Raw genomic sequence first — 23,539 nt, forward strand, 5'->3', positions numbered from 1 at the left:
CGTATTTTCAGCTGCTGAAAATACGCTGGCGCATTCTCACATTTATCAACTGAAACGATCTGGCACTTCGAGGTGCGCATCTCCAGCAGATTGACCCTAGCGAGCTTGCATTAAAAGTAATTCTTTCCCTAACAAATCATTCTTTAACAAGGCACACATCTTCCAGTTAGCCCTAAATAAAAATGTATGATGTGTTCAAATGTTTCAAACATATCTATTAGCTTAGAAATAGGCATACTTTTAATATTTTGTCATGTAAATTAGTGGTTTCTGTGTCGTCTCCATATTTTATTGTAAACTTTTAGAAAATTTTTTTTTAATAAATTTTTTTAAAAAGTTTGTAGTTTTTATTTTGTTGTTTGTTTTTCTGTGATCTCCTTTACAATCCCCCTGGATCTTTTAACCCTGGGTGATCCAACAGACCTACAATTTAAAAAGTAAATTGTGATTGTTTTAAGCATTTCCTTTCTATGAATTGTTGAAAGGCTAAACACAGCACAACTGTCTTATTAAAACCCAGGTGTTTGATGCGCATAGTTGTGCGCCAATGCCAACCCGCTATATGCACGTGAACTGTGTTCCAGCAGTTCAGAAACGCGCCGGCCACTTTTGCAGAGAAGGACCTGCACATCATCATCCGGGTAGATTTATTTATTTGTTTGTTTATTTATAACTATTTTTTATGGGTGTATAGTTTGTTTTGCTTCATGTGCACTCATGTATGTACATACATGCATATAAGTATGTATGTATGCATTTTTATGTGTGTACATATACATATAAAAGAGAAATTATAGGAAGAAATAGGCAAAGAGGGTTTTTTTGGCATATTGCTTTACATGCTTAAAATTGAAAAGGATGCCTATTTCATCCTATGATTTGTCATGGGGTTGGTCAAAGCTAGTTTAGGACTTTAAGGAAAGCTTGCAGCCTTTCTCTTCCTCTTGGTTTTTTCACTGTTCATACATATATACATGAACATATCCAGATTTGGACAAGCATTGCTTATGCAGCCTGAAAAGCAGGAATACCACAATACAGCACAATCTAGTTGCCAACAAAACATGATTTAACATGCTGCTTAACACATCCTAATAATTGAATCTATTCTGTAACTGGATGATATGATCCCTTTGCTGGGGACCTCTGCAAAGCTGCTGCATCACAGACTACTATACATTCATGGATGATATTGCTTCTGGTTAAAGGAGGCATCCACCTTTATGTGCTCCCACTACCAAGCTGATGTGAGTAAGAGAATATATAGTGCCAAGGTCTAAAATGGCATTCAAACCTTCATAAACACAGTGAAAGGCTGTAAAAGCAAGAAAATATGTTTTGCACAAAGTGTATTTCTTCCTGGAAGTTTTATATACTAATACTATTTGAATTATGTAAACACCTAAATAATGCAAACATTCCAAGATTTAATGAGCAAAATTAGGTTGAGCAACAACACACCATCTGTTCATTTCCTTGAGTGCCTGACCCTGCTTGTGAGCTTGGCAATCAATGAGCTTTGATGTTGTGCTTGGCAACCTGGACCTCCTTCCATCACCATCAGGTGTGTTAGAATGAGTATGCAACTCAGCTGGACAACTAATTCACAACCAGTTTGGACAGCAAGTGGAAGTGTGTTTGTATACAATAGTGCTAAGATCAGGCAGCACAACACAATGAGAATAAACCTATAACACTACCACTAATGTAGAACAGTGGCAGCAAATCAAGATGTGTGAAATATGGTAATGGAAACCACAGCTTATTCAGCAAATGTCAGACTATAAAAATAAATAAATAAATCAAAACAATGCCAATTTATTCATAAAAGGAACATTTACATAATACATTCAAATATCAATATGTGACAATATGACTTTGAGATTGGGACAAAGGCAATGAGGGGGATCAAGTAGCAGTTTGTAATGGAAACCATGCATTCATTTGTACAAAATATCTGTGGATAAAATGACAAAACCTTTATTAACAATGATTACATATACATTGTAAGAAAACAGGTTGAAGAATTGCTAACCAGTAGAGGTCATCTTTTTTAAACAGGCACAAAAACATTGCAGCAACAGATGAAACTAACAATAATGAAGATTACAAAATGCCACATCAATGCATACCACACAAACTAGTCCAGTTAAAATACTAAAAATAAAAATGCATATGTATTTACATACATTTAAAGGGGTAGGGTTCTAAATTATGAAAACTAGCTTTTTTTAGAACAGACCACACTGCAATTTGGTGGTTCCAGGGGGCTGTATCTGAAATGAGATTGGGTACCCAGTGTGAATTTACCTATGCTTACTTATACGTATTTTGGAGTTGAATGTTGCTAAAAAATGACCAAGTGTACCATATTTTACCAACCAGACCAGTAAAAACTGACCTGTACCAAAGTTAATAATAGTAAAAAGATTTTAAGGCCTGTTCTTTAATCATTTGTAGCAGGCAGCCACTTAGCAAGCAGGATTGAGAAAGTAAATACAGAAATGTCGCTAATATACAGGTTTTGCCTCTCTGTTCTATACCACTTTTCTCCTTAGTTGTTCCTCTTTTTTGGGTGAATATATACAAATACAAAAAATGTTTTATTTATGGATTTAAAAATGTTATAATACAAAAAATCTTCATGCCAGCCTTTAAAGTATTACATTTGTTATTTTAGCAAATGATGAGTAACCAAAGGCTGAACACCCTCTAGTCCTTGCACACTTGTAGTGTGAAAAGTAAAAGATAATATGGCAAAAGTATATTTAAAACATAAACATTTTATTTAGTACTTAACACAAGACAGCGCTTTTCGGTAGAGTTCCCGCCACCAACAACACTCTAACAGAGTACTGGGCCACCAGCAGTTTTCTTTGTCATAGAGGCACAGAATGTTCTAAAAACCATAAATAAATATGTCTGTATCAGAGTTATAAATCTGGATACACACACAAAACAAAGTTTTGCTGCTAGGCTAATCTTAGTCTGTAACAGAAATAGCTACCGGTGGCCTTGTACACTGCTCGGATATGCTTGCTTGTCCCTTTTTAATGTCTTGCCATACTCTCGGCAGGACTACTCATGCCTTAAGAAGGTTGTAAGGTAAATATATTATCCAAATAGATCTGTATTTTAAAGTATTAGAGAACATTGTGTATGTGACAACCCTTTATTTTATCACATAGAACTGCCTTACTAACAGATTTATTTCCCTGAAAAAGCAAGAACTTTACCTGTGAAATGTGTCGGGTTTGTATATTTAGCTGTGCAAGATTATTAACTGTATATTTTGTTTCATCATTGATGTTGTACTGACCTTTGCTTTTATTTGGCTGTGTTAAGTTATGATAAATAACATGTTGATGTTTTTAATATAATTTTGCCATTATAATCTCTTACTTTACACACTAAAAGGCATGAGGACTTTAGGGCTTTCAGCTTTTGGTTACTTATTATCATTTTCTATATATATTCCTAGGGTAGTGGCATATTCAAACCTATGCTTTGACTACATTTTGGGGAACCCTTTTCCTTCATTTTTAAATACCATTTGTTATTTTGAAAAGCTAGTTTAAAAAAACAGTTGTGAAAAAAGTGAATGTCAATTTACCCATTTTTTTAAATGTTTTAAGTTTTTATTATCTGAAAAATGTAAGAATGGCAGAGTGGGTCATTTGCCTCAAGTTTAAGAGATTTTTTGATGCTGCTAGGCATGTTGGAACCTGTGTCATATAGAGATAGGATATGTCCTAAGAAACACCTTGGCCTGTTGTAGTGTTGTTAGGGGTGACCTTGAATATTTATTACACATTTATTACATGTAATAAGTATTAAGAAACTGAACTTATTTTTTGGCCATGTTCTTTATAGCACATATAATTATCATCATTGCTGCTGCTGAGCCTCAGCTAAACTGCTGTTAAACACACTATAGTCTGGAAAATGCATTCTCAAGAAAAAAAAAAATCCTAATCCGGAATTGTGGAGAATTCCCAGGAGACATAACAGACCACACAGAGAAGTTATACATCAGGGGTCTCAAACTCAAATATGCCACGCATAGGCAGAGAGGCCGCTGGTCTACAGACCCGAGTGATGTTTCTACTACAATTCCCGGAATTACTTGCGTCTATAAAACAGTCCAATGCGGGGCAACGCATAGGCAGAGAGGCCGCTGGTCTATAGACAGGAGTGATGCCGGGAATTGTAGTAGCAGTGCTACTTCAATGCAGCAGCGGGCCAGCTGCAGTTCATATTTAGGATTCCTTTGGAGGCAGATTTGAGTATGACACCCCTGTTATACCTGGTATAAAAATTCACCAATCAAACTCTATTTTAATTAAATAAAACAATTTTCATATTTTGCATACACGCCAGTAAGTTAAAGAAAAGTCCTAATCACATACAAAAAAATGCAAAAGTGCAGTGTTAAATGTATTTATTTTAAATACCAGCAGCCTAGGTAAGTTATAAAATTAGAACAAGAAGCCAATCCAGCATGTTGCAGTAGAAGGGTCATTCCCATTAGAAGGGAAAGTAGAATATAAGAGAAAAGAGCTAATCAGTAAGCTCCTTCTGCTTTCACACTCTAATGACAGTATGAGGTGAGGAGGGGCCCTATATGTTAAAGAGAGAAATGACAGCAGAGAACGTTTAAATCTCCTTCCCTGTTAGGCATAGCAGTGACAGGGCTGTGTAAATTGCAAGACTGAATTGGCAGATATGCACACACTATTTTGCTGCTAGAATATATATAACAATTTAACATATCTATTTTATCTGCATATTTAGCTTTTTGTCTGGAGTTCAGCTTTAAGTAATAAAGGGAAAAACATGTAAATGTAAAACATAATGTAAAAGCCTAACATATATATCTTTTCATTCAAGATATTTCTTAATATTTCTAGCAGCCCCTTATAAGAAAGTAAGTCTCCCCAATTCCACTTGCCTAAATTTTAACAGAAGCCACAGATTTCCAAGAAAATTCAGAATACATAGGGCTTAATAAACAAGGCAGAAATATATATATATATATATATATATATATATATATATATATATATATATAAATATATATATTTACTTTTAAATGGGTAGGTAAAATTAAAATGAATGGGTGTATCTGCCAGGTTGGATCCGCTTGGGGTTTGGAGAATCTTGCCTGAAGATACTGAATGCAAAAGTGAATCCTAGGCTATGGCTCCTTGAAGACTATGGTGGGAAAAGGGAAACCTTGTTGTTAAATTTTGGCCATTCTTGGGACTAAAAGACAAAACTTTTGCCGATAAACAAGAAATGTAAAATTTTAGGAACTAGTCCAAGTCCAAGTTTCACTGAGCACAGTGACAGCACACACTAGTGTTGTCAGTTTATAAGATCAGCCTTTGAAATGACATCTGGAAAAAGTCAGTTGTCTGATGAAACTGATAGTAGCTGAACGTAGGATTATAATGAAGGCAGTACCTAAGAATATAATGCTGCATGGCAGAATAAAAATACTTTCTAAAGAAATTACTCATTAACACAGAAATTGCCTTTCTACTGGGAAAGTGATTCCACAAAAATGTTCTGCTCATTTCTTCTAAAAAAATACAGTTAGGGTTTATAAAATAATAATGTATGCATCTTGGTCTTTGCTAAAAGTAGAAAAGTGTGCACCATTTTACCCATAGTTATTTACTGCACAATACAAATAAGCAATACATGTCATCTTTAATTATATACTCTAAGATACTTCCTTCCTGCTGATGTGTGCTGGGAATTGTGCTGCGGTTGTAGACAGCAGGCAATACAACTATACCAATACTGACAAAGGGTAATCCAACATAGAAAGTATACATTGCAGTGTACCTTCTAAACCTGCAGTAGAGCTGCATGAAACATCCATGATACATGGATCAGGATTTTGTCTGCAGATAATAGCATGAACAAAATAGATACATTTAAATTACAGTGCCCTGTACCTGATGTACAAGTGACTATTGTTTCATGTCCCCAACAACGTTATGTAGCCTCCTCGAAATTGAAAACAACATATGCTGCTAAATACAGAACTACAGATACTATTACACTGTAAAAAAAAAAAAAAGATTTAAAAAATGTCATCTAGTTTGAGCTAGAGGAAATCTAAGTGACTTCTCACTGAAGCAACCCCATCTTCTCATTCTGCTAAAAGACGTGGTCTGCTAAAAGACTGCCTAAGGCTACGGTACACACGTCGGATGAATATAGTGCAATGATCAGGGCTGGTAGCGGACAAGAATCTGACGTGTATACAGTGCTTGTCTGACATCGTTCATAGATCCTTCCTGGCAGATCCATGAATGATCCTAATACAAGTGAAGAGAGAGCACAGCGGAGTACCACTCTGTCGTTCTCCCTTTCCAAAGAGCAGAATGGTGCTGTATGCACAGCGCTAATTCAGTCTTTTTTTTTTTGGAAAGGATCCTGAAAGATCCTTTCCAAGGACAATTATTGAACGTGTGTACAAAGCCTTAGTCTCAGGTTCATAAGTGTTTTATGGTAAAATATGTCCCCAAACGAGTGTATCTGACATTGCTTTTCAACAATGTAATTCTCAGCAGACGAAAATATCCAAGTTCTGATATTCTCATATTTAGCTGGTACTCTGCTTTGAATTACAATCTGAGTAAAATAAATTGATTAGACACATCAACCTTTTTTCTGCCCTTTTGAATGAATTTATTTGGACACTGTTTGCCTGTGGATGCAGTTTGTTCTGGTTAATACAGCTAATCTTTTATCAAAAAAGATTCCTAAATCATTATGAGAAATATATTTTATATGTGATGTACACATTGAACTGTTTCACAGTGTTAGTAACTAACTAATGTACATTATTGTATGTGTTAATAATAGTATATGTTTCCAAAGTCATGTATTTAAAAGGTTTCAAATATTACATTTGGAAAGAAAGAGCAGGAACAAAAACACACCAACACTACAATGGGAGCTTTGGTTATGTCCTAATACAGTATCAAAAAAAGAAACCTTTCCTGTGGCAATGTGTTGTCTTTAGCTGTGTTCCCATAAAAATACCCACAGATGTCATCCATTGTTTGTGCAAAAAAACAACAAAAAACAATGTATTTTTTACAGCACAATATAATAAACTGAATGCATAATACTTGAGGAAGTCCAACAGCTAATTTTGGTTTCATACTTGGCATCCTGACCCACAGGTTATTACCTTTGTTCTACATTTTTTTTCAAAGAACTAAAAGAAGACAAAAAACTAGATGTCCTCAAACATAAAGTGTTATTGATTCATGAAGCAGGTGCACATATTTTTAGTAAAACAGAATACACCTTATCAGGGTAATCTGTCATATATTACACATATATTCTACGGCTATTTAGGAGGAAAATAAGTAAACTATGTAGGGTGTGAATCTTAACCACTAGGCGCAAACACATTGTGAATATGCTGGGAGAGATCTGAACCTACTACCCAGAGATGAAAGTCAAGAGCACTGAACAGTTAATAATGTTAAAATGGAAAATTGTAGGTTGCCTCATAATGTAATTCTGTCCACCAGAATCAACTTATACCCATTAATTAATTTTAAACCGTAAACCTGAAGACCTCAAATAACCGCATAGTGGACACTAACTTGGCAAGTTCTTTATTTTTTAATACATTATAATTTAAAATATAATAAGTAGAAGGTGGCTATAGTCGTAGAACCCTGTGATTAAATTAGAGGAATGAGAAGCCACAAAATGTTCATAACTTTATTGCTGTTCCAGCCATAAAACTATCTTACATTATTTTTCCATTACAATCAACGTAATGTGCTTTCTGTGTGAATATTTAACAGGGAGCTTTAATTAAACTTTAGATTCATTGTTTTATATGACTTTTATTTTTATCCTGTTGCTGACCATGTAAGAAAAGCAAACTATTCATATGGCTTTAACATAAAAAACTATCGCCATGAAAAGACATTTTTCTTAGTAGAGCTTCCAGCAGTACTGTACTGCTCTAGCAATCCTGTAGTCTGCTGTAATAAAATCTTTACACTTTATTGCTATTACAGTAGAAATACAATTGGATTTTTCAAGTATCACCAGATGCTTGTCAGCTGAGCCTTAGCTCTTTATTTAAGTGCTTCTGGCATAATATCTAATCAGTTTTATTTAATCAATATGCTATCCAGCTGTTTAGATTCAGCTAAATATAATTTAGAATTTAATCAAATAATACCAGATATATCAGGATATCTCATTTTAGCAGTTATCAAAAAGCCCTAATCTCATAATTTGCTTCATTCTAAAACATTTTGACATATGCAATTCCATAAAAAGAAAAATGTCTCTAACTAAGCTAGTTTTCAAGAAAATGCACTGTTTGTAATTTTATGAAATACTTCACTATTAGCACAATTGTTCAGTTCTCCCATCAGTATTAATAGTACCAACAAATAAAGGTAAATACAAGGCAGAAGACAGATATAGAAAAATTACTAAAACTAAAACGCACACTTTTGCTTACACCATTAGTATTGTGCTAATAGTAGGAATATTAGGAACAATAGTAGGAATATTAGTAGGAAAAATAGGAAGCCAGTACTAAGAAAGTGTTTAAAAAAATATAGGGTGTAATTTCTGGTCAAATATTGTCATTATCATTGTTTGCCTATTTTTGATCCAATACAGCCTTCCTCAACCAGGGTTTTGTGGAACCTTCAGAAGTTTCGAGAGATTCAGTCGGCGCAGTTTCCCAGATAAGTAGCCACTGAGGCCAAAAATATTGTTAGCTATCTCTAATGGGGCATGATTCCTAATACTATGAGGAGCATTAATACCAGTGACCAATATTATAAGAAATGTTCTTCCTATTCACACTTCAGTGTAATAGAGTCTACCAATGTAAGTTTTGGGGAAGTCATTCCCCCAATAAAAAACAATCTAAGGAGCCTTTTTTCTAGGACCAACAATGTCAGAATTACTGAAATTTCAGTCTTAGTTTCCTAAAAGTATTATTGTTAGATTAAATTTACAATTTTTACTGAAAATAAATTTGCTCTAAGGAACAAGCTCTGTGAATCAAAAGTGCTAATACTTATTCATTTTTTTATTCTCATTACAACTTATATATTACTCACTATGTGGTATAAATACAATAATGATTAACATCTTCTAGGAGTTCTAGGAGACCTAAACATATTTTTCAAGGTTTATTCTACGTGAAAGTGGAAGTAAATTAAACATTTTAACATTTGTGGACAGGCTGGATCTTTATTGCAGGAGGGACATGCTCTGTCTTACTATGATAACACAAACGTACAATTTTTCATAGGATATACACTGAGCTGCTCATGAACAGCACAGTTTACATTGTTAGTATACCTCATGCAGGAATAAATGAAATCCCATAGGCAGACATGGTAGTTACACCATTAGGTCTATGCAATCAGGATGGCTGAAGATCCTTAAAGTAGAACTAAACCCTATCAGCATTTTATCGCAGGGTGCCATATCTTCCTTTCTTCTTCCCAGAGACAAACTTCAATCATCTTCATTGTACATGTCGGGATGATGTTCATTCATCCCTGGTACACGTAAAGGTAAACCAGGATTGCTAGGTTTCCATAACAATTAAAGCTGACACTGTGCATATTCAACTCAGCTTTTTCCAGGTGCGATCATGCAGGTAAGTAAGGTTATTGTAAAGAGGCATTGCCTGTTCTTTATTTTGTAAAGTAAAAATTTAGTTCCAATTTAACCCAAGACAGGTTGAAAGCTCATTCTATTATCAATGCATTGGGTTTTTTAAAAAAAAGTGTTTTTTTTGGCAAGGGGTTAATAAACAACAACAATTTATTACTTATTAGACAAGGAACAATACTGCAAGTATTGTTAAGCAATTGCAAGTTTTTTTATAGGTTGCAATAAAAAACATTAAAAAAGCAAAAGCCTGAGAAAGCCGAAAAGTGACTGTCAGTGCACAGGTGGTAAATATAGTAGTAAAATAATGCGAGGAGGAGAAAAGGACCCTGTCCCGAGGAGCTTCCAATCTAGGAGGTGGGGGAAGTCTCACACAATAGGAGGGGAGATATGGAGTGATGGGAAGTAGTGAGGGTTTTAAGAGACAGAAGAAGAAAAGTAGGAAAGTCTGAAAAAGTGTTTTCTGAGTGCTCTTTTAACCGCCTTGGCAGTATTCCTGAGTGTGGCAACTGGTGAATTTTACATAACAAAAGCGGTAACTCCAAGCCACACTCAGGGTAGGAAAAGAAATTCTACCTGCTCCCTTCAATCCAGCACGTCCTCAGCGATCCCCGGCCAGCTTCTGCATCACATCCCTGGTGTGACCGATGTAATGCGCGAAGCGTTGGTACGCGGGGGAGGCATGGCATGGCGGGAAATTTAAAAGTAGATTACATTCTATTTTAAAATATTGATCACAGTGATAAAGTTATAAAAAATAAATCCAAATAATAAATAATAAATCCAAAAGTTTATTCTATTATATATAAAACATTTTAATTTTTATTAAAGTTTTTTTTATTTATTATTTTACTTATAAAATGATTTATAATTATTTATTATATTATAATTTATGATTTGTGTTTAAAACTTTATTATACCCGGGAGTTATTCCTAAGAATTACAGGCCTAAAATAATAATCAACAAATTTACACGCAAAACAATGTACCGCTTTTGACATAAAAATACGGTCATAATTAGACTGCCAGGGGGGGCTAATTGAGCAGAAGGTAGGAGCAAGCCGAATGGTACGAGCCGTGCGTGTGATCAGGTTATGACTGATATATATATATATTTACATATATATATATAATATATATATATATATATAATTTCAACCATCAAACCCTATATCTGGTTTGGCAATAATGATAAGGCCCTAAATATATACATAAAAAAACATGAAAGAAAACTGCAAAACTACTTACATATTCTTCATAAGTCTCAAGAGCAAGAGGTGGTGCACGATAACCAGGAGCACCTGGGGTTCCACGCCCCCTTGCTGTAGGAACACCACGAGCTACTGATGGCAGTGGTAACTGTACACGTGACACAGGAGAACCTCTGGGAACTGGAGTACCTCGTCCTGGCAGTGAGGGTGGAATAGCACTTCCACGATTCCTAAAAAAAAAAAATTTCATAAAGGTATAGCATTTACAGGTATAGAATTAACCACAATATAGACTGTGATTGACCAAAACGGTATTACCTCATGGGCGGTAACCCAAGTGTGGGTGGAAAAAAGAAGCTAAAAGTTGTAACCCTGAGTCACACTCGGGGTATTTAAACCTATGGGAAAAAATAATAAATCGAGTCTTACTTTATCGGCCAGCATCCCACGTTGTCTTTCGCGTCTTCTCTCTTCCTTCGCATCTTCTTTTTTCTTCCTCCAGTGTCTTCTGCACTCGATGAGTCACTGGGAAGTTTCCAGTGATGTTGGTGCATGCATAGGTTGCCGGCAGGGCGGGAAATTCAAAATCCATTTGTATTGCATTTAATACAAAATAACTGTACTGAATACAATACAGTGGATTTATATGTGTAAAAGCAGTACATTGTCTTGCATGAACATTTATTTTACAATATAATATAATAGTATAAGTATATAATTTAAAAAAAAAAAAAAAAAAAATTTTTTTTATTTATTTACATTTTTTAAAATTATTTTGACATGATTTTGTAATTCCAACTTTTATTATACTGTAAAATATATTTTCATTCAAGACAATGTACTGCTTTACACATATAAATCCACTGTATTGCATTCAATACAGTTATTTTGTACTGCTTTTAGATATATAAATACAGAGAAATAAACCGCCCAGGAGGTTAATCACTAATTTTATGGATAACCTTATCGACTATATCCTGTATACTGTATACATTCCAGAACTATGACTTTTGATAATTTCCATTTTGTGTGACATATGGAGCTTGTTTGTAGTTGTCTGCCTAGCCTCTTTACTAAGTTTTGATACCTTTAGGCTTTATGTATATAAGAGAACACTTACACCCCCCCCCCCCCCCCCCCCCCCCCCCCCCTACTGCCTTCTCCTCATGCATTCTTCACAGATTTCAACTTCACTTACACCATTTGGAATATATTTTATTGCAATGCACAAATAATGGATGTCACCAGAGATCCCCCTTACATGGTTCTGGTGCGCAGCTCTACTGACAACTACTATGGCATTTTCTTGAAATATTTTTAACTTATTTAATAATTTTCCTTTCTCATCTTATTTCTGTCATACCAATGTTAGGACTTTTACGACTGCCAAGAGTTACAGCCATAGATAGAACATAATCAATCGTGTTCACAAAAATATAGAACCCTCAGAGTTTGTACTCATGTCAGTTTCACTTCAGTTTCCCATTTGAAAAAGCTTTGCTACAGTGTAGACCCAGGACCCGAACACAAGATAACCCCTTTTCTTTTCCTTAGCTTCTATTTCTCTACTCCCCCCCATGCTGTTTTTATCTTTTCCTACAATTTTCTCACATGCATTAATTATCTTTTAACTAAATATGCTACACTCATATATATACTGGATATCTTTACTATAAGCAGCTCTATGATTTTTATAATATCTAACCCTCCTTTATGCTGTCATATTTATGCACATCCTTAGAGCCATTGCTTCTGGCCCTTACCTACCAAATTTTATATGACTGAGCCCTCTTGTAGGAGTTTTCTAGATATCCTGTTTTCCTTTCATGGTTTGTCTCTTGACAATATTATACTGTTCCAGCTATATTGCAAAACAAAATAAAAACTATTCATTTTGAAAGGATCTTTCACCTCACCTTAGATGACTTGTGTGCACGAATTTGACAAATTAGTATTTGAATATACACTGTAAGATCCATGGGGTTCAAAGTTTACTATACATACATATTGTTGGGTACTTAGGTAAGCACAGGGAATTACATCTGTGTCCTAGTTGGGTTTTTAGTACTGGGAAAGAGCTAGGAAGAAGTCAAAAAAAGAAAAAAATGGTGCAATATCTGTTGTCACGCATGGAGAGACAGGACCACTACCAGGCGCTATGACTTGCACGGAGGTGGTGTGAGCCCTGAGAAGGGGCAAGGCGCAGAGTCTTAGCAGTAACCAGGTTTCCTCCAGAGCCTCTGATGGTGAGGACGTTGCGCCGCTGGTTACTGCCAGGTTGCGGTCTTGGGCACACCAAGGTGGGCAAAACACGGTACCAAATCACAAAGCAGAAGGATAGACGAGGAAGGCTGGGGTCAAGGCAGGCAGCAAGCAATAGAGGTCAGGTCACAGGCCAGGGGTCAAATACCAGGGATCCAGGAGATAGACACCAGTGACACAGGGGCCACTGCGGGCATAGGGAAGATACTGGAAGCAACAGGAGGCACAGGTGACACAGGGATATCCACAGACAGACTAGAACACTGGAACAGCACAGGGAATGAGGGGTTAACTCAGGAGCTGGACAGAGAAAACACTGAATTAGGCACCAGGTCAACAGGAACTAGCTCAACAGAACTTTTGGATCGGCACAACGAAGATACATTGCACGAACGCTTAGTGCTGTGTCTGAGCTAGCTAAATAGCTTGCGTTGGTAATGGGCTATTTCCTGATTGGCCAGTGAGTTGGACGAAGCTTATAAATCTTGGGAATAAAGGCACCCCCAGTGTCAGAACTGCCCACATGCGCAGGAAAGAGATGCCTGTGCTTTAGAGGGGAAGAGGTTAGTGTGACATCTGTCATGGCCCTTTTTGAACTCTATCATTCGAGCCCTATCAGTAACCCTATCATTCAAGCCCAATCTCACACTCTGTCAGACCTATAGCTCTTTTATTTTCATTAAATGGATTTTTTATTCTGCATTATGTACACTTGCGGACCTGTATTGGCCTTTATCAATATTTGAAGACCTTTGCTTACAATCTACCTGTGCTTCAAAAACTCTTGACTCTCTATCAAGGTTAGCTGTCTGCATTTTTACCAGGGTTATTCATTTCATTGTGGAGTGGGGGTGGAAACCCGGCCACCCTTTATCTGATGAGGATGTTTTGTTCTCTTTTACACTTACACATAAAGGTAATGTAACTGGTGCTGATAGACTGGAGAAGATAGAATATCATGGGAGAAAGAGGGTCATCCCGCAAACCTGGAAGGGATTTTTTTCAAAAACATTTGCGGTTAGTTGTGAAACCTTTTGCAATCCTGATCCAGATCAACTCCAGGTTTGCTGAGTGACCCAGGTTCTCTTATCATAGTCTTCTCCACTCTTGGACAGCCCATTATTGTATCATTGTACCTCTAGTAATGTATTTTCTAACTTGCTTGAGCTTGCATTTCTTTCTAATTTATTTATTGGGGAGTCTGTTGGCTGACCTACATAAGGAACAGGAAAACGTTACCTTTGTATGGAGCTGTTGTGTTCTCTTTTTAGAAACTTGCTGACTTCCCTGCTTTTGTATGGCTTGAGCTGTGTCTGTCTGGCAGACATAATTGTGGCTTGCCCTTCAAGGTCCCCTGGGGCAATCTTTCCTTTTCTTTTATTTCTCTGTGTTTCTTCCAATATTTTTTCTATTTTTCCTTTTTCTCTTCTTAGCGTCAGGCTGCTTAAAAGCTTTACCTATTCTTAAAATTTTGGATATGGCATAGAACATACACATGGAACAGAAGTTACATTTGTAACCACTCTAACCTTGATCAATTGAGAAATGTTCTATGCTTTCCTAATGTGTACTCACTCACTTTTGTTTCCTTGTTATTTCTCACTTTCGGCTCTATTTATAAAACATGGAATCCCACATTCCCTGAAAAATTCCCTTGTGGGAATCTTCCAAGTATGTATGTTTTAATGGCAATAATTGATTCTCACAAGGGAATGTTGGAGGGAATATTAGATTCCCTGTTTTATAAATACAGGCATTTGTTGCAAAAAATCCCACATTGTCATGATGGCTGTCTGTTTGGAAAGTAAATCTTCAATGTGCAAAAGCAAAACTGAATCTTTATTATTATGAATGAGAAATTTACCTGACAGTTGTAGTAGAAACTAATCTAATTGCTCTACTTCTTGTTGCTTTACTTCGACTAGAGTCTTCAGAACCATTTAAATAGGATAGCTCTCTTAACTGTTCTTGCCGAATTTCATCATTATAATCCTGCAAAACAGAAAACAGTGAGGCTAGCTAATAAATAATGATGCAATGTAGCAAAATAATATGAAAACTTTGTGATTTTTATTTGTCAGAATTTGTTGAACTATTTTCTTAATGAGCAGCTACCTGAACTAAATGACCGGCAGATATAAGTAACTGCAATTATTTAAGCATTAATAGGTACTGTTGGAAGTAAAGAAGATACCTACAATGTGTACATCCCTGTGTAAAATTCAATGTTGCATAAGAAGTAGATAGTAATGGTAATAACCAAGATTCAACAAAAAGGATACAATATTCATTAGATAGAATAAAAACAATAAGTAGCTTTGTGCACTATGAGTCATTAGGAATCACCACCAGGGAAATTCAGTGATAAGGCTATCTTCCCTTTAAATCTTCATGGTATATTTTTTCAGTTTATGTACATGATAAATTAAAGGATACACTTAAGATGCCTAGTTCTATTGCCTGCAATATCGAAACACAGAGTAATACACCCTTTACTTTGGAAACTCCACTAATAACCCTGACCATGTTACCTGTGTTATCCCATCCCATTTTCGGGCCGCGTCCTCTTCCGGGATTTCCCGGTGACATCAGTAGCAATATATTAAATATATATGCTACTGTACAGTTAAATTACAGGTTTCAGTATTTTTATGCACCCTTGTTTAACAGATTTTTGTGTTTTTTTATTTAAAGTTTATTATTAAATTTAGTAAATATTGGACATATTTTGGTGAGTTATGCCTAAGAATTATAGGCGTACAATGTAAAATAAATTTCCATGCAAAACAATGTACCGCTTTTGGCATAAAATATTGACATGATTAGACCACCAGTGAGATTAAAACAAAATGTGTAATTCAAAATAGTGGTGGTGATAGTAGGAAATGAGAATTGGCTTGTGGATACCGTATAGGTTAAGAATGTGTTTAACAATGAGCTAACAGTTGCTCTTGGGAACAAAGGGATCCTTCATAAGGTTAGACGCTTGCAACAAACTGGAATGGATTTAATGTATTTCCCAGATTTTTTTACTGCATCTTTTCTAGGGCACATACAAATATTGAGGACTGATACAGTATATATTTATATACAGGTAATAATTATATTTTTAACAACAGGGATCTCTGACAGGCCATGAACCCTAAAAGTCTATAAATGTGGTTTACAAATTTCTAAATATTTTTTTAAATTCTAATTTTTAATCAAGCTTCAAGTTCTTTTACGACTAAAGCATTGATCCTAGCTTTCTGGGATTCTCTTTTGGTAGTTTCATAAGATATGTGTTCTAAATCTTTTGTTCTTTGACCTAGATTCTGCCAAGGAACCCATTGATAAATCTAGTATTTACCAGTTATGAATAAAAATAATTAATTATTTAAAGAAAAAAATGATCACTATCACTCTCTATAAGTGCATGTATGTTTACATGTTTTATAAGCCTAAGAGGAAATTACACACATGACTTGCTTGCTACAAGAGTATGGACCTAATATTGACTTTAAATATTTATATGGTTGTATATTAAGCAATTACAAATGTGCATTTCAGGGTTCAAGGTTAGGATAAAACTATATTCTGATTGCCAAATGACAGATACATTATTCAGTTGTTGGTCTGTAGCAGAGACTTTACATACATCAACAGTTAGTACAAGAAAGCTGAATCAATTCCAGAATGAATGGAGCTTCTATGTTAGAATGCATAAAACGATGTCAGCAATTTATAAGTAATTTATTAATAGTTTTTTCCATAACCCTCACTAGCTCTGCAAAATGCACAGTTTTTTTGCTATTAATATTTCATTAAAATAAATTTGTGTCTAGTGTATACAATTTAAAAGGTTGGTAACATTCAATAAGCATGGGGAGAAATTTGATTAATTAAATGTATTGATTATTTTTTTTTATTTCTAGGCTCATAAAGTATAAAGAGTCATCTATAGGTACAACTGTATTAAGTGGCCTTCTGGCTTTTTTTCATGTTATGGCCATCTTGCCTTCTGGCCATGTTTACCATTTATTAGAAAATTGTAATGAAAATACTAATATCTATAATAACTTCAACTTTAGTAGGTTGCAGCAGATACTGACTGATTTAGCAGAGCTCAGTAATTGTTATGATAACTTCAGATGATTGCAGAAAAACATAGAGTGAGACCTACATTGCTATAATGTAAATTCTACTATATCTTTCACCATTTTAGACTTATGTTATTGCCAGTAACAGCCTAGAGACTAAATGAATTAAGGCAAAGACCCTTACATGTGCTTCTTTGTTAGTTGGTTAATGCTTGGGCATAGCACTGAACCATTTTCAATGACAAAATGTATCTTCCACATTGCAGGTTATTTGATTAATTTAAAATGGTGCTGCCACATTGGATTTCACAAATTCAGTGTGTCTTAAGGAGCTAAATTGTAGGCATTTTAAATTTTGCCCATGACAATGCAGACTGTTGGACCATACCTTTAATTTTCCAATGGCTTTCCCTGAGCATTAGAAATCTAAAATGAATGCAAACACTAGAAAACGGTTTTAAATTCCCTGGTTAAAAAAAGAGTGTGTTGATACCATCAAATAATAATATTTATAATTATATAAATAATAATTATTAACACTGACACATATATCTGCATATGATTATAATTTACATCTCTAAGGAGATGTTTCCACTCAGGAACTGGGCAATCTCACAATATTTTTTAGGCTGCATTAATTGAGGTTATCTGTGTTGGGCTTAACTGAGTGATTAAAATAATGTCTATATTCACCTAAAAAGTCCAGCCATTCCCAAGTAAAAAGCCAGTTTTATTTTTTTGCCTTGCACTTAAAATGGTATTCAATGTGGACACAGAACTTCACCCTATTTACTGAGCTAAGTAAACATACATTTTGCAGACTGAACACTCTCTAATCTCTAGATGCTCCTTCCACTTGTATAATAAACAAAACTACATTTGATTTCACCTGAAGAAAATCTTATCAATTTTAAAACAGTCTTAAAAATTGCAAAATGTAAATCTTTGATCCATATAGGTGATAATATATAGGTAATATAAGAAAAGCTCTTAGTTAAATTGCAAGGTAAAACTGTGAAAGCTGTTTTATTACAGGAGTACAATGTACGTACTTCACAGGGTTGACTAACTTTTCTCTCATAAATATTTGTTAAATGTATGTTCGTTATATAGAAAGTTTTAAAAAGTCACAGGTATGTTTTTCCTAACACAGTTTGTAACCCTGGTCCCAGATCCACTGAAGAGTCACAATGCAGTATAGGAAATGGGATCTGGAGATGGCGACCTTCCACAACAGGTGATGGGTAGAATAGAGATGAAGAGGTCAACAACTGTTTCATGCAAACAGGAAAGGCAGCCATCCGTCCTTGCCATTTTTTCATCAATTTCAATGTCCTTTTAATTCCCTAAATTCATGTCATTCTTCATTTCAGTTATTTATATTTTTACTGTGCCTTCAAGTTGCTCAGTTGTTTACAGTATTTTCCTAACTACTTAGTAATAGCTCATTCTTGTGTCTGTCATCTCTGTTCAAATTGCTTTTAAATGAGTTGACGTGACTTGAGATGCCGGAGGATCTCACAGCTTCAGTTATTGAAACTTGTTATTTTTTGCCTTTGGCTCATATGTCACATTTGGCTACGTTATATTTGCATTCTCATTAAACATTTATTAAATATTTTTCTTACATTTCAGTGTATTGCCCAGTTTAAATCATAGCTATCAAACACAGATACAGATGATATACAGTGGTGGATATCCAATACTGCTACAATAAAAAGAAACACTCCAAGGCATCTGTACAGGTTTTTATATCACTGTTTATTTGTATGAACCTAGAAATCTACGTGCACATGGAAATTCATATATATTTATTTTTAACACCACCTGGGCATTTACTAAAAAGAATCTTGTTTGACAGTTCTGTGCTTGAAGAGCTTGAGCCTTCTCTGCGTTCCTGAATACCATTGCATTTTTCTGTCCCCTGTTGCTGATTTTAGTTTGTTCTGGCTGTCTTGTTTTGTCTGTGTTCACTGGACCCTGAATTATGAATCTGTGCTGTCTGAACCATCTCTGTGGCTCATTTATGAGCCATCTACCTTTGCCACATGTCCTTACATGTAATAGTCTATGTCAAGAGTACTATCCTGTTGACTGTTTCGGCTTACTTATTTTTAAATAAAGCGCATTAAAATGTGCTTTAGGCCTTCCATTAATTTATTTAGCAAATATGTACACTTTACATGACATGCATTAGCTACAAGCTAGTTAGTTGCAAACTGAGTTTTGTTCTCTGGGTGAAATGGAGAATTTCTTTAACAAAAAAATAAATTCTGTTACATTCACCCCGAGGAAAAAACTGTATGATGGAAAAAACTGTCAGAAGAAATTATTACTACTATTAGATTGTACACAGCAATTGTTTGAAGATTGGACTGCCCAAACTTTTGTCATATCAAGGAGAGGCTGGCCACTGTATGTGAGTGTATTTTCCGTGAGCACATAGTTTGAGTTACTAAAATGTGTTTACCACCACATTACAAAGATTGTAGAGCAGAAAAACTACAACAATGACCATGCTCAATTGCCTGACAGCTGTGGAAGTGCTTATTTGTATACCGTTGGGTGACTTATGGTCAAGTATTGTGAAAAGGCACAGTAAAGAACAAATACCATGTATCGTGCACATAATCGTATCTGCAATCTAAAACTTTTATTTTTGTCTTGTGTGTATTTCTGTTTTTTTTTATTAGGAACATACACTCCGGATTTGTTTTGGTGACCATTGTCATTGGGACTAAAACCAACAGGAAAAACAAAACCATGATTTGCTAACAGAATGGGAGTATATAGAACAAGTGGCGAACGTAGTCAACAGTAGGCACCTTTGCATAACTGATTTGCCCCCCCTCTTTAATTCCCCAGTGAACTGGCTTCGGGTACCTGTGGGGGCCCCTTGTGGCTGATGAGGGTATGGAGACCTCGTGCAGTGACACGCCTTGCACCTACCTATGTCCTGTACAGGTCATTTTCCAATAGGAATACTTGTTGCATTGCTTTGACCTTAGAAAGATTTTTTTCTCTCCTTCCTACTGAGCCAACAAAACAAGAAGTTTCCCTAATGGGTCTCAGATAAAGACAAAACTGCAGACTATATCTGATCTTGTTATAAAACAAACAATAAAATATTTCTAAAGTTATTTTCTTACTGTCAAAAATTTTATTAAAAATCAATAAAATTAATTAAAATAAAAGGGTAACAAGTTAAGGCAAGATGCTCAGGTGAATAGGTGTATTCTGACATGAACATTGATGACCGCTGCTCACTCACAGATCTGGACTGGTAAAATTGCATGTTTTCAGTCTGCCCCCACTTACCATTGTTAACGGCAAAGAATGAAAATGAATAAACAATGTAATCTTGTGCAGCAAAAATACATTATGCAGTATGGTGTAACATATTACAAAAATGCTATCTAAGTTTTTTATTCCTCCACACCTGTATATTTCATTTGTTTTATAGACTGTGCGTTTCAGTTGGTGATGCTTTACTAATGTCTATTTCCTTGCTATCGTTTGTTCTCTCCAAAGGCATCTGAAAATATTTAACTGCTGCACATGCCTGGTCCCCAGAGTTAATATGTGAAATACTTTTAAATCATGCAACACAGCTACTGAATGTACATGTTGTTTCCCCTTGCTTGCACTTGACCAAAATAATGGAGGGGAGAAACAATAAATTCAACAAGCACCAATTACTCACGCTAAAATGTCAGAACAAGGGTGATACTCCTGCCCTGAATAAAACACTGAAGGGCAAGGAAGATTATTTTTCAGAGAGCCATTTTTGGAGCCTTGCCACTGGAGTAGTGAGTAATGTTCTTCACTTAGATTCATGTTACAAAGACATTTCTCCAGAATGCTAAAGAGGAATGGTGTAACTATAGCAGAGACAAGCTTTGTTCAAATAGGACAAACAGACAATCTGTTTGCTTGATTATCAAGATATGAAATAAAATAATATGATTAATTCTGCATAGTGCTTCCTAAATTTGTAACTTTTGTCATCACAACTCACAAATCGAGTTAGCTAGAGAACACATATTAAATGTGATATAACAGATTTTACCAGAAAATATGCAGATTTCAATTTTCATTTATTCATGACATGTTACAGTAGTAGACTCCAACTGTATTTTACAGTATGTTTATAACAGATAACAAACCAGATAGATAGATGAATAACAAATAGGTACTTATTTGGGGTCTATTTATAAAGCAGGCAATCTGATATTCATTGAAACATTCCCTGGTGGAGAATCAATTACTGCCAGTGAAACACATGATCTTCATTATTCTTCACCTAAGAATTTGAATGACAGATTCACTGCTTGATAATGCACATTGGATAATCCTTCCTGAGAGATTTGTTGAATGCATCCTAAATATAAGACAAGGGTTTATATGCTAAATTCCCATTTAAGTGTATTTAAAGGCAAATGTTGAAATTTAACCATTGATAGCTTGCCACAGGTTCAGAAACTGTACAAACTTTTTACTGTTGTTAGGTTTATCTATCTAATTTTATGTGGTGATCCTATCAACAAGAATACTGTTTGTCACCTATGTAGTATGCTCCAGGGAACTACAGGCTCATAACCTGACACACAGAGGGTCTGATTTATTAAAGCTTGCCATGCCTGGAAAAGACAGGCTATCATAGGATAACCTGGGTAATCCAACACACCTAGAATGGATTTCTTAAAAATCATATTAGTTGGCAAGTTTTCAGTTCTGAGCAAGAATATATTAGGTTTGCTTTATCACTCAGGTTCCCAAATGATATTCTATATTATCCAGTCTTGGAAAGCTTTAAATCAGACCTAAAGTGTCTGCATGTTCATTGTCTTCATGCTGAGAAGGGTATATTTTTAAAGATGTGATTTTTTTGCCACCTTTTAGAAAACTGAGTGTACACAATGTAAAGTTTCACCTTGACTTAATTTGCTGCCTCTCTAGATAAATCCTGGTTGCTGTTGATATTTTAAAGTTCTGTAAAAGTGTAGGGTATTGTGAATAAAAATTCAGACACATCTGTCTCTAGTGCAGCCCCTACTATGCACATTGGAGGTTTAGGAGGAAATGTCACATTGTAGAATGATTAAAAAAGAAATTGCAGTCCCAACAATATTCTTTGTTAGCAAAGAATCTTTGTCCAGCAAAAAATATCTGGTTGTGATGGTAGACAAAGACCAAATAGACTTCCTTATGGATATTTTTTCTACTTTAGCAGTATGATGGAACCTATGCTATCTTCTTTTTGAAAGAATTCACTTAGTTTTTTTTTGATGTATTGCAGGTAAGCTGTTTAATTTACATATGAGGTTTATACACAGACCATTTGCCTCGACTGGGTCAAATTTTACATCAAATATATAAATCACATACTAGTATTGAGGCAGTAAAGTTTAGCAATTTAGGATTTACTACAGGTGGCATGACTGCGTAGTACCTAGCATAGGTCCCCACTAAGGATCCCCTTACTCTGATGTTTCACCCTAAATGGGCTATGGCTATGCTTATATTCTGACTATGCTCAGTGTCCTTTTACATGTGCTAGATGTAACTAGATCTAGGACATGCTCTAGACCCATCTGCACCCATGTCTGGCAGCACTGGCATATGATTTGGCTTTTTGAAGCAAGGTCATACAAGTGTAAATTCACATAAAGCCCAAGAGTCAAAAAGTTGTAATTGCTATAGGAGGTTGCAGGGTTCTTCTAACACAGGTGTTGGTGCTTATAACAAAATCTTATTACATTTTGGCTGTAAAAAATAATAAATACCATGTTGGAAAAGACTGAGACATTCTGCATATAATACCTTTTTGTACTGCTGGTGAGATCTTGTATACAATCCTTTGTACAGTCGCTTCATAGACAAATTATGATGATGTTATAAATGCTATGAATTATGAACCTGACAAATAGATGACACGTACCGGAACAAGGAATTTTTTAATCTCTTCCAAAGCATGACTCATACGTGAATAGGCTTCTCCCGGCGGAGCAAACACTTCAATTAATACATGGAGTTCATCACTCAAGTGTGCATATTTTGCCTCTCCACTCTTTCTTAATTCTTCTTCCTGAAAAATGGCATGTATACAAATGAGTTCTCTTCTGAAAATGATTCACAACCAAAGGACACATACAACCATAAATAGACCAGCTCCAAAAGAGTATGATATAGACAGAGAACAGATAGAATCTCTGCAGTAACATCTTTTTTATTTAGATTACTACAATGACAGCAGGAAAAAATTGTTTTTTTTCTGCAATCAATAACTCATCC

The 23,539-nt window shown here is 35.3% G+C and overlaps 1 protein-coding gene across 5 annotated transcripts in view; it reads right to left on the reverse strand.

Annotated features, from left to right (window-relative positions):
- KHDRBS2 (KH RNA binding domain containing, signal transduction associated 2) overlaps nucleotides 1–23,539 on the reverse strand; it is a 162,003-nt gene that overhangs the window by 51,636 nt on the left and 86,828 nt on the right. For all 5 annotated transcript variants that reach the window (XR_011920335.1, XR_011920337.1, XR_011920334.1 and 2 more), the window contains 3 exons: nucleotides 23,187–23,333; nucleotides 15,031–15,158; nucleotides 10,942–11,134 (listed from right to left, as the gene is read on the reverse strand). Coding sequence is in view for 1 of the 5 variants with exons in the window: in XM_072408469.1 (XP_072264570.1) it covers nucleotides 10,942–11,134; nucleotides 15,031–15,158; nucleotides 23,187–23,333 (468 nt within the window). In the remaining 4 variants the exon portion in view is untranslated. The remainder of the gene's footprint in view (nucleotides 1–10,941; nucleotides 11,135–15,030; nucleotides 15,159–23,186; nucleotides 23,334–23,539) is intronic.

This window comes from Pyxicephalus adspersus, chromosome 4 (assembly GCF_032062135.1).
Source record: "Pyxicephalus adspersus chromosome 4, UCB_Pads_2.0, whole genome shotgun sequence".
Classification (NCBI taxonomy): domain Eukaryota; kingdom Metazoa; phylum Chordata; class Amphibia; order Anura; family Pyxicephalidae; genus Pyxicephalus; species Pyxicephalus adspersus.